The sequence below is a fragment of the Sus scrofa genome, chromosome 2 (assembly GCF_000003025.6).
Source record: "Sus scrofa isolate TJ Tabasco breed Duroc chromosome 2, Sscrofa11.1, whole genome shotgun sequence".
NCBI lineage: Eukaryota > Metazoa > Chordata > Mammalia > Artiodactyla > Suidae > Sus > Sus scrofa.
In genome coordinates, this window is record NC_010444.4 from 14958129 (window position 1) to 14970317 (window position 12189).

At 44.6% G+C, this 12189-nt stretch overlaps 1 protein-coding gene across 9 annotated transcripts in view; it reads left to right on the plus strand.

The window, feature by feature from the left end:
- Nucleotides 1-12189, plus strand: part of AGBL2 (ATP/GTP binding protein like 2) — a 38229-nt gene that overhangs the window by 24941 nt on the left and 1099 nt on the right. For 6 of the 9 annotated variants that reach the window (XM_021083064.1, XM_021083071.1, XM_021083065.1 and 3 more), the window contains 6 exons: nucleotides 749-849; nucleotides 3478-3608; nucleotides 7750-7816; nucleotides 8852-8977; nucleotides 9472-9579; nucleotides 10533-10622. In XM_021083064.1, the coding sequence (XP_020938723.1) occupies nucleotides 749-849; nucleotides 3478-3608; nucleotides 7750-7816; nucleotides 8852-8977; nucleotides 9472-9579; nucleotides 10533-10622 (623 nt within the window). The remainder of the gene's footprint in view (nucleotides 1-748; nucleotides 850-3477; nucleotides 3609-7749; nucleotides 7817-8851; nucleotides 8978-9471; nucleotides 9580-10532; nucleotides 10623-12189) is intronic. The other 3 variants (XM_021083067.1, XM_021083069.1, XM_021083073.1) reach the window with 1 other exon arrangement.

The following is a 12189-nucleotide window of genomic DNA, read 5'->3' on the forward strand; positions in this document are numbered from 1 at the left end:
GATCCGAGCCGCGTCTGCAACCTACACCACAGCTCACGGCAACGCCGGATCGTTAACCCACTGAGCAGGGGCAGGGACCGAACCTGCAACCTCATGGTTCCTAGTCGGATTCGTTAACCACTGCGCCACAACGGGAACTCCTATACCACATCTTCTTAATCCATTCCTCTGTCGATGGACATCTAGATTGTCTCCATGTCTTGGCTATTGTGAATGAGTGTGAAATGTAATATTTGACGGGAAAGTATAGCATAGAGGTTGCTCCGGTCCTCCAAATTAGGAGGATCTGGGTTTGAATTTCTTTTAAGCAGTAATAATAATAGCACCTGCATTACAGGTACTACTTAATAAGATAGTGCATGTAAAGCACTGGGCATCATGCTACTGCAAAGTAAAACCTCAGTAAATAGAGGTTCCCTGGTCAGCAGGTTAAGAATCTAGTGTTGTCACTGCTGTGGCTCGGGTCATTGCTATGGTGCAGGTTTGATCCCTGGCCTGGGAACTTCTGCTTGCCATGGGCATGGCCAAAAACAAAACAAACCTCAGTAATTATAGCCATCATGATTGTAAACTTATTCATCATCAAAGATGGATGCTCCTGCATCAGACTAGAACTAGGAGAGAGACCCTATCCAGGAGCGTAATATTCTAGACTCAGAAGTGGGGTTTTTACCGAGATATTCATAGATTAGATTTGCATTTGCTCATTAAGATTTAATAAGAAGTGTTATGGATTTTTTTTCCCCAGGCAATAAAAGAGACACTCACTTTACCACTGAGGATCTGACGTCTCTAGGTTATCATGTCTGTGACACCCTTCTGGATTTCTGTGATCCTGACCGAACCAAGGTGAAAATGGGGTTTCAAGAAATGTAATGGTGGGGAGTTCCTGTCGTGGCTCAGCGGAAAGGAATCTGACTAGTATCCATGAGGACACAGGTTTGATCCCTGGCCTCACTCAGTGGGTTAAGGATGCAGTGTTACCATGGGCTGTGGTGTATGTCGCAGAGGCAGCTTGGATCTGGCGTTGCTGTGGCTGTGGTGTAGGCCAGGGGCTACAGCTCCGATTCGACCCGTAGCCTGGGAACCTCCACGTGCCACAGGTGCGGCCCTAAAAAAATCCAAAAAAAAAAAAAAAAAGAGAGAGAGAAACGTAGTGATGTTACTGTGACCAGTTTCACATGCGTCTGAAGTCAGCCTAGTAAGATTATAGGCAATCTTTATTTTTCTGAAGTTTTTATAATCAAAGAAAATAAGAAAGCCCCAGCCTGCCTGCTCTCAGCAAATGATAAGACTCATACTCCCCAAGAAGAGTGTGTCAGCTTCCCTTCACACCTCTCCCTCACTTCTAGGTTTCCCTGTGGCACCTCCAATTCTTACTTCCCTTCCTCCTGTTTCAGAAAATTACATGTCCTTTCTCTTCTCAAAACTATCCCTAAAAAAAAAAGAGTTCCCTGGTGACTCAGTGGGTTAAGGATCCAGCGTTGTCACTACTGTGGCTGAGGTCACTGCTGTGGCTTGGGTTTGATCCCTGGCCCTGGAAACTCCAGCATATCACAGGTGTGGCCAAAAAAAGGAAAGAAAGAAACATCCCTGTCCTTTGTGTACCTGCCAACCTCCCCTATGGCCCCCTGAGGTTTTGCCCCATTAATTACCTATAACTTCTCTTTTCTGTGCCCTCAGTTTTTTCCTTTTCTTCATCCCCTCAAATGCAGATGTTCTCAAGTACTCTCATCCTAAATCATAAAGACTTCCTTTGGCCTTGCTTTACCAGGAGATTATTTCTATTTCCTTTCATCACTCATTTTCTTTTATTTGTTTATTTATTTGGGCTGCACCCATGGCAGGGCCAGGGATCGAACTCACAGCATAGCAGTAACCAGAGCCACAGCAGTGGCAATGTCGGATTCTTAACCTTCGAGCCACCAGGGAACTCTATTTGTGGTTTGTTTGTTTTATTTACATCACTCACCTTCATAAAAGGGAGCCTATATTCATGGTCTATAACCCCTCTCTCCTACCCTCTCTGGAATGGCAGTCCTGGGAACACATGACATGTACCACTCTGGATGCAACTGTTCAATTAGAAAATTCTTGGAGTTCCCATCGTGGTTCAGCGGAAACAAATCTGACTCTCATCCATGAGCATGGGGGTTCGATCCCTGGTCTTGCTCAGTGGGTTAAGGATCTGGCGTTGCCGTGAGCTGTGGTATAGGTTGCAGATGGGGCTCAGATCTGGTGTTGCTGTGGCTGTGGCATAGGCCAGTAGCTGCAGCTTTGATTTTACCCTGGGCCCAGGAACCTTTATATGCGCTGGTGCACCCCTAAAAAGACAAAAAAAGTAAAAAAAAAAAAAAAGGAAATTCTTAAAGAATGGAGTTCCTGTCGTGACTCAGCAGTAATGAACCTAATATCCATAAAGATGCGGGTTCAATCCCTGGTCACTTAGTGGGTTAAGGATCCGGTGTTGCCACGAGCTGTTGTATAGGTTGCAGACGCAGCTCAGATCTGGCATTGCTGTGGCTGTGGGTTAGGCTGCCAGCTGTACCTCTGATTCAACCTCTAGCCTGGGAACTTCCATATGCCAAGGGTGCAGTCCTAAAAAAAAAAAGGAAAATTCTTAAAGGAAAATTTGACCACAGCATAAGGCCTGTTAAATCATGTTTGCCACAGGCTAAAATCTGAACAACACAACACCATTCTACCTTTTCCTTCCTTGCTACTCCAAGAGATAGAATGAATCTGATCTTTGCATTGTTCAAGAAGTTTATTATAGCCAGGGAAAAGTGGCTGAAGCAGTGTTCATTGATGTTCTGCTCTAAAAATTCTTCTATCTGTTCCTACAGCTCATGTAACTTATTGTTAACACATCCTTAGTAGCAGAGGTTACAGTTTACTAATCTTTTTTTTTTTTTTTTTGTCTTTTTGTCTTTTTTTTGTTGTTGTTGTTGTTGTTGTTGCTATCTCTTGGGCCGCTTCTGCGGCATATGGAGGTTCCCAGGCTAGGGGTTGAATCGGAGCTGTAGCCACCGGCCTACGCCAGAGCCACAGCAACGCGGGATCCGAGCCGCGTCTGCAACCTACACCACAGCTCAAGGCAACGCCGGATCGTTAACCCACTGAGCAAGGGCAGGGACCGAACCCGCGACCTCATGGTTCCTAGTCGGATTCATTAACCACTGCACCACGACGGGAACTCCCAGTTTACTAATCTTTATGTCCTCAGCAGTAAGTAAATAAAGTGCCTTTCAGCATATACTTAGTAAATATCTGATGAAAAAAAATAAATGGATAATCAAAAATAGTTCTTTTTAAGAGTTCCCTGTTGGCTCAGCAGATTAAGGATCTGGCATAATCATTGCTGTGGCTCAGGTAGCTGCTACAGTGTGGGTTTGATCCCTGGCCCAGGAACTTCTGTTTGCCACAGTTGTAGCCCCCCCAAATTTTTTTTAGTAGTTCTTTTTTTCACTTCCACAGTTCATGCAGTGTCTAGCAGAGCTTAAAGAGCTCTTACAACAGGAAATCCATAAGAAATTCAAAGAATTTGGACAAGATATGGATTTAGAAGGAAGTTGGAGTGACATCTCTTTGTCTGACATCGAATCCAGGTAAAAAACTTCATTTCAAAGAAAAAGCAAAAATATCTATTTTTTTTTTAATTATCATTTTGCTTGCCCTGTTATTTCGTTGGCTTTGAACCTCAGGTGCAAAATATTGAATAAATCGTGGACACTTAAATACATTTCATTCCCTCAGCAACTACGTATTGAGTACCTGTTCTTTGAAGCCTCTTTTCTAGGTGCTAGAAAGGGTTTAGAGAGATGGGCAGGCAGTTTTTGTAGAGCCTTGTAGGAAAGCCTTTGGAGGGTTTTAAGTGGAGAGGTATCACGTTCTGACTTTGGTTTTAGCTTCAGTAGGAACACTGGGGCTGTAAAGAGGAAAGGTCTAAGCGGGACCCTCATTTGGAGACTCTTGCAATAATACAGGAGAAATGTGTGGGTGGCTTAGACCTGAGGAGCAGTGCTTGGGGTGTGGGAGTTGCTTGGATTCTAGATATATTTTGAAGTTTCAGACATTGAGATTTGCTTACAGGTAGGATCTGAGACAGGAGAGAAAGAGAATGACTCCATAATTGGTTGGCTGGAGTTGCCTTTGATGGAGATGGGGAAGATGAAGGGTGTGAAGAAAGTTGGGGGGTGGTGACGATCAGAAATCTAGTGTTGGGCGTGTTAGTTTGAGATGTTTACTAGACATCTACATGGAGATATTGAATAGGCATTGGGTATGTGAGTGTGGAGTTCAGCGGAGAGAGGTCTAACAGAGTCATCATGGGATGGATGGCATTTAAACCTTAAGAGTGGGGAGTTCCCATTGAACCGACTAGTATCCATGAGGATGTGGGTTCAATCCCTGGCCTCACTCAGTGGGTTAGGGATCTGGCATTGCTGTGAGCTGTGGTGTAAGTCACAGACGTGGGCATTGCTGCGGCTGTGGTTGTAGGCTGACAGCTACAGCTCAGATTCACCCCCTAGCCTGGGAGCTTCCATGTGCCACAGGTGTGGCCCTAAAAAGCAAAAGCAAACAAACAAACAAACAAACCTTAAGAGTGGATAAGATCCAAGGGAGTGAGTGCAGGTAGAGTAAAGAAGAGGACCAAGTCTGAGCTGCATACCACAGCCTCAAGCTGTTAAAGAGACAGGGAAGAGCTGGCAAACGAGACTAAGATGGAACTAGCGTGGCCAAAAGAAAACCAGGGGAGTGATTCTTTTAAAGGAAATCAGATCATGTCATTCCTCTGTTTAAAATATCTCAGTGGCTGCCCCACTTCATTCAGACACAAAGTCAAGGACCTTACAATCGCCTCCAAGGCTACAGATTTAGCGGTCTGATAGCTCTGTGACCTCCACCCTCACATTCTACAGCTGCACTGGCCTCCCCTCTCTTCCCCCGACTCACCAGGCCCTCTTCTACCTCAGGGCCTTTGCACTAGCAGTTCCAGCTGCTTGTAATGCTCTTCCCCCAGATAGTCCCATGGCTAATTCCTTCACCTCCTCCAAGTCTTTGCTTTAATGTCAGCTTTCTCGGTGTGGCCAACCCTCGTCACTCTCATACTGCACTGTTGCACTGCCTTCACCCTCCTGCCATTCCACAACCTCTTTATATGTTCTGCTTTTTACCGTAGCATTTTACCACCTTCTGTATCACCTATGTCTTTGTTGTGTCTATTATTTTTGTCCATCTCCCCCTACTAGGATGTAGGTTCCAGAAGGTCAGAGATCTTTATTTTTTTCATCTCTGTATCTCATTCACTTAGAGCAGGACCTGGCACATAGGGAGAGTTCAATAAATATTGGTTGAATTCACTTAGTATGAAGGATCTCAGGTCCACTCTCATAGTCTCCACAGATGTTTTAGGAAGACCCAGGTCGGGGATATTTCACAGGTATGCCCGAACACCTTCCACTCCAGCCTCCTAAACCAGCTGTCCCCGGTCAGAAGGTTTCTGGGCTGGGCATGCGGGCCTTCTGCTAGAGGTTGCACTGTATCTGTGATGGGCAGTGGGAAGGGGATGGCTCTCCACCCACTCTTGTGAGGCACACTGATTCTGGACTAAGGTAGTTCTGCTGGCTGAGTCTCCCAAATGTCTCCTTAGGAACCTTAAACAGACCCTCAGGCCAGGAAGGGTGCCCTCTTCACCATGCTGCCTCTTGCACTCTCCCAGAATCCTTTGCCTAACCCCCAGGACCACTGTACCAACCCCTCTTCACTTTCGGCCTCAAAAACAAAATGCACTCTGCATATCAACTCAGACATAGAGGGCTTGGGGGAATCAACTCAGAAGCAGCCTGCCTGCATTCTGACTGGCTCAGCAGGGATACTCTGAAACGATTGTTGTTAAGAATTGTGGGAGTTCCCGTCGTGGCTCAGTGGTTACCAAATCCAACTAGGAATCACAAGGTTGCGGGTTCCATCCCTGGCCTTGCTCAGTGGATTAAGGATCCGGCGTTGCCATGAGCTGTGGTGGAGGTCACAGACGTGGCTCGGATCCCGCCATTGCTGTGGCTCTAGTGTAGGCTGGCGGCTACAGCTCCGATTAGACCCCTAGGCTGGGAATCTCCATATGCCATGGGAGCGACCCTAGAAAAGGCAAAAAGACCAAAAAAAAAAAAAAAAAAAAGAATTGTGAACCCAGGAGTTCGGCTGTGGCAGCATCTCTAGAGCCCTGGGATGCAGGTTCAATCCCTGGCTCCGCACAGTGTATTAAGGATCTGGCATTCCTGCAGCTGTGGTATAGGTCACAACTGTAGCTCGATTCTGAACCCTGGCCCAGGAACTCCATAGGCTGTGAGGTGGCTGGAAAAAAAAAAAAAAAGGGAATTGTGAACCCCGTTTTCCAGCCTCTGCCTTGGCAAGCTGGCTGTCACGAGCTTCCATGGGGCTCCAGCCTGTCCCTTCTCACCGTCATACAGAAGAGCAGACTGCGCGTGTGCAAGCCCAGTTTGAGTTTGCTTTGTGTGCGCACATACATGGTTTTCAACATTTTCTGGGGCGTACTGCATCTAATGCTTTTATCCCTTTTGTGAGTTTTCTGTGATCCCCAAAAGAGACTGTGGAGGCTATTATCTAGTGGCCTAAAAGGCTGCTCCTCAGACTAGAAAAGCCTTGCGAGAACAGGGGTTTAGGAATTAGATCAGAGAAGAGGCGGCTTTCTTCTTGCTGTCCTGCTGTGGGGCTTCTCATTGCATGCTGAGGGGAGGGGGCAGACATGAACAGAATGAAAGGGCTGAGCAAGAGAATGGTTGGAAGTGCTGTCTTTTCCCAGGAGATTTGAGTTTTGTGCCTAAGACATTTTTTATAGATGGAGGACATGTCATAACGCACCCCAGGAAAGGGGAAAACACAAGGTGACATGAGCAAGAGACGTGACGAAAAAGAAGAAAGGGTGGATTATCTGAGTCCTCATTCGTCCTTGTCTTTGAAGAAAGGGGGAGGGGACAGTTTGTGGGGAGGACTTTAGATCAGTGTAGATGTGCATCCAAAACTTTTGAAGGGGGAATTGAGGTGATAAAAGTAATACTCCTAATCTCTGCCCTATAGATTCTTTGTTATCAAATATATTTATTTGTATATTCAACACATTTTTAGATTACCTACCCAGATCCTTGCTCTCTGAACTGGTATTGGTGAACAGGTATGAATGAGACCAAGCCCCTGATTTCAAACAAATCACAGTCCTCTGCTCTTCTGGGCTGCTCATTAAGATTCCTGCAGCCTCTCACAATCACTGCCAAGGGCAGCTTTGCCCATCTGTCCAGTATTTATTTTGCCACATGCTTCATCTCCATTTCCTGTGCCTGGTGCACTGCCTGGCATGCAGTAGGTGTTCAGAATGAATGAATGGATTTGCTTGTCAAAGGGATTAAGAACCCGACTAGCATTCATGAGGATGAGGGTTCGATCCCTGGCCTCCATCAGTGGGTTAAAGTATCCAGCAGTGCCTTGAGCTGCAGGGTAGGTTGCAGACACAGCTTGGATCTGGCATTGTTGTAGCTCTGATTCAACCCTTAGCCTGGGAACTTCCATATGCTGCAGGTGTGGCCCTAAAAAGACCAAACAAACAAACAACTTAACAATACAGGAAAAACACCAAACTGGAACTCCTAATCCCATGCAACTGGTCTGGCAAATGTTATACATCCTCAACATTAATAACAGGTATTTCCCTTTTTCCTTTCCTTTGGGAAACAGCACCAGTGGTTCTGACAGCTCCCTGTCCGATGGGCTTCCTGTCCACCTGCTGAACATAGCAAATGAGGTGAGATTACAGAGACTCTTACATCCAGGAAGGAGCAGCCTTTAAAAAGCTTGGCACTGCTGGCTAATACGGGGGAATTTTCAATCATCTTCAGATCTATAGAAAATGTAACAGTAGCATCCTAACTGGCTGCCTTGCCTTGGGTTGTTCATTTTGTCCTTTATAACTTTGTTTTTTAAATCTGGGGCGGGGGAGTGAGGACTCCATTTTTATTACGAAGTTACCTAAAAGTGGGGGTTGGGAGAAGGTTAAAAAGTTTAACATTCTCATGTTAAGAGATGGAGGTTTTGAAAAATGACCCATACTTTTTTACAAAAGTGTTTCTTTGTTCATGTTCTCTTAGATAGTTTTTTATGCTTCCGTATATTAAGTAATTTGCTTTTTTGCACCATCTATTCACAGACTTTTTCTTACACAGATGATATAAGAGCTTTAGAAATAGCAAAATACTTGTTTTGGTTCACTATACACCTGATTTATTAGTTGTATTAGGAAATATCTTCATCATAGGGTGAGTTTAAGGCTGTGTCAGGAGGAGGCAGTCAAAGCAGACTGGACCCTACAATTTCTTCAGCTGGATTTGCAGCAACATCAGTATAAGCTTCACCAGACAATAGATACCTGGAAAATTAGCCCTGAGCTTCACTTGTTTAATTATTAAAGCCACCTTGTGGTAGCAACCAAACTGTATCTATTAACCACACATCTAATAATCAGCATTATCTGTACCTGACAATATTACCATAAGTAATCTGGTTTCATATTTTATATCACAGATATTTAGTTATTGGTATAGGTGCCCCTTTAGCAGTGTGTCTATAATAGTGGGATTTGGGGGGTGTTAAGTAGGGAAGGGTCTCTGGTAATGAGGTAACTGAACTGTTTTTTTGTTCTCCAAACCAACAATTCAACACTGAGGGCCCACATCCTGGGTTAGCCATTGTGTCTTGAGTGGTGTGTGTAAAGAGTGCTACATATGGCTGGGCTTACCTCTAGCACCTTCAATGACTAATTTCTCTTTACTTTCTGGAACAGTTGAGTCAGAAGAAGAAGATGTATAAGAAGAAAAAAAGGAAGCCACTTCAGTCTAGAAAGCAGAGAAATAAACAGTATCAAAAAAATAATTTGATGAAGGAGTCAAAGTTAGCAGAAGATGCCCCAGTAAGAAAGCTCTGCTACCTGCGTCTACTGTCTGGTTAAAGAGTATTCCACAGAGGGTGCAGGACCGGGGGTCAAGGTTTAGTCTAAACCAGAAAGGGAGTGGGAAATGGGCCCAGGGGAAGCTTTCTATTTGGGTTTCAGGGCTCTTCCATGGGTCCTCTGGACATCCCTGAGCAGATCTCAGCTTGGCCCGCTAGTCCTCCACTACCCTCTAGCACAGCAAGTCTGGGTCTCCAGAGGAAAGAGGTGGTACTGGAAAAGTGGTGGCTGGCACTGGTTCAGAGGTGCTGGGTGGCTGAGGGACCAGGCCTGGTCCAGGCCAAGAACACTTGGATACCTCCTTCCTAGCTGCCACACCCACACCATACCCCCTGCTTTCTAAAGATGAAAATGCTTTCAGAGGTGGGAGTTTTACTGTTGGGTGAATTGGGCTGATTATGAGAGATTAATTGCAATAGGTCAATCGAAAAACATTCTCTTTGCATTCCTTCTAGGAAAGGGCAGGCTTTGCTTCTACTCTGCAAAAACAGCCTGCTTTTTTCAAAAATTCAGAGAATGCCAGTTCTTCAATGATGAAAAATGAAAAACAAAGGGTGAATGAGGTAGTGTTTTTGCTTGACTCTTTTTTTTTTTAACTCACTTATGGAAAAATTATTTAAACTTTTTTTGGTAATATATTTTAACATGATGATTTGATATACGTATACATCGAGAAAGGATTGTCACCATTTAGTTAATTAACACATCCATCACCTCAAATAAATATTTACGTCTTTTTTTTTTTCTTTTGGTAAGAACTAAGTCCTGCCCTGTTAGCAAATTTAAATTATACAACAGTATTATCGGCTATAGTCACCATGCTATACATTAGATCTTCACACCTCATTCATCTTATAACTGAAAGTTTATATCCTTTTACTGCCCTCCCCCTATTTTCCCCAACCCCAAGCACCTGCCAACCACCTTTGTACTCTCTGTTTGATATATATATATTTTTTTTTTTTTTTGTTTTTTTGTGCGGCCCCTGCAGCTTATGGAGATTCCCAGGCGAGGGGTCAAATCGGAGCTGTAGCCACCGACCTACACCACAGCCACAGCAACAGCAGTTCCGAGCCGCATCTGCAGCCTACACCACAGCTCATGGCAACACCAGATCCTTAACCCACTGAGAGAGGCCAGGGACCGAACCTGTGTCCTCATGGATGCTAGTCAGATTTGTTTCCACTGAGCCACGATGGGAACTACTTTTTTTTTTTTTTTATTCCACTTATAAGTGATGCCACGCAGTTATTTGTCTGTCTGGCTAATTTCACTTAGCTTAACGCCCTCCATCCATGTTCACCCATGTGAAAATGCCTGAAATATGGTAGTCATTCAATAAATACTAGTTTCTTCTTTTTTTTGAATTACTCTCTGTTTGTGTTCTGCCTCTTTTTTCATGCCAGAGGTAGCATAGTGAATCAACATGCAGGAATAAAAAGCACTCAGCATGTGCTCTATATAATCACATTTGTGAATGTGGAAAATTTAGTGAGAATCTGTTCATTTATTTTAGTCACAGTTAAATGGAAGAGACAGAGGCACCTCTTTGGACTCATCAAATATGACCACCTTGATTTTGACTAAGAATAAGGAGAGAATGCAGGTATTTCACCTTATATATACATATACAAATGTGTAGCATTTTTATTTGGTTTTCAAATGTATTATATGATTTGGAGGGGTGGTGAGCCGAAGGCCACCTTCTTGGATTTATTCTGCTCCAGTGAACATCTGAGGTAGTCTGCAACCTCAGGTTACAAACCTCCTGACCAGCCTGGGCCACAGACTACAAGGTACCGCAGAACAGAGGAGGCCCACTCAGGGCTGAAAAATTCCCTTGGGGAATTTAGTTTTATTTCAACAAACATCTGTTAGGCAGCTATTACTCTGTGATTCCATGGCAGCATGTCAGGTAAAAAGCGGTAGTGAATCCAGCGGTTCTCCACCCTAGGAGACGTTAACAACAAACAGGTGCCACTGTCACTTGTGAGGTGTGCCTTGCGTCCAGTGTTACAGTGATCACCGAGGTTTTTGAATGCTTTGCTTTTATATTTTATTTTATTTTATTTTAATTTTATTGTCTTTTTAGGGCCGCACCTGTGGCATATGGAGGTTCCCAGACTAGGAGTCAAATCAGAGCTGTAGCCACTGCCCTATGCCACAGCCACCGCAACATCAGATCCGAGCCATGTCTGTGACCTACACCACAGCTCACGGCAGCACTGGATCCTTACCCCTGAGCAAGGCCAGGGATCAAAACTGCATCCTCATGGATGCCAGTCAGATTCATTTCTGCCAAGCCATGACAGGAACTCCATGATTTGCTTTTTAAAAGAATTAAGTTAGAATGAATTCATGTTTATCCCTGTCAAAACATCTCTCTTGCTCATTTGCACTTGAATATTTTTTCCCCGAAAGGGAGTGAAAATAGAGAAACAGCTGGAAAGCTGTGGTTTCGAGTAGCCCTGGGTGTGTCTGTGGGAAAGCGCTGCTCATGCATGTCTGGGTGCAGCAAAGGTTGAGGACCACGAGGTCAGCGTAGGTGCACTAGGTATAGAATGGACAGTTCTCTCCAAGGGAAGGCCCTGCCGTCTTCCCAAGCCTGCTGCCGGGGAATTTGTAGGATGATGCTCTCATTTACCCGTCAGTTCCTTACAGAGAACTGACTGTGTGGGGCCCTTTGAGGGAGGACTCTACGATATGAGCCCTCCATGATCCCCTGGGAGGGGTAACAAGGTAGACAGTCCAGTCACCACGATGCAACAAAGACTGAGAGCAGTGAAGAGAAGCGTAAAGTCAAATGAAAGGGGATTCCGTCCTGACACACGGATAAGCCATGACTGTCCCCTATCCTTGTTCAGCATCCCATTGCAAGTTGTCTGTGTGTGGCTAAAACCATGTCCCACAACTGAAACGTGCGAGTTAGGCTGCAACATGTAACTAGGGATTCAGTGAAACCCAGTGTAGTAGATAAATGCCATCCAAACCTCTTGTTTTACTGCATTTTCTTAAAATTTCTAGTTTAATATTCTTGTAACAGAGATGTAGGCATTTAACTTCCATTTTTTAAAGAGTAGAGTTTTAGAAATTCCCATCGTGGCTCAGCATAAACAAATCTGACTAGCATCCATGAGGATGCAGTGTTGATCCCTGGCCTCGATCAGTGGGTT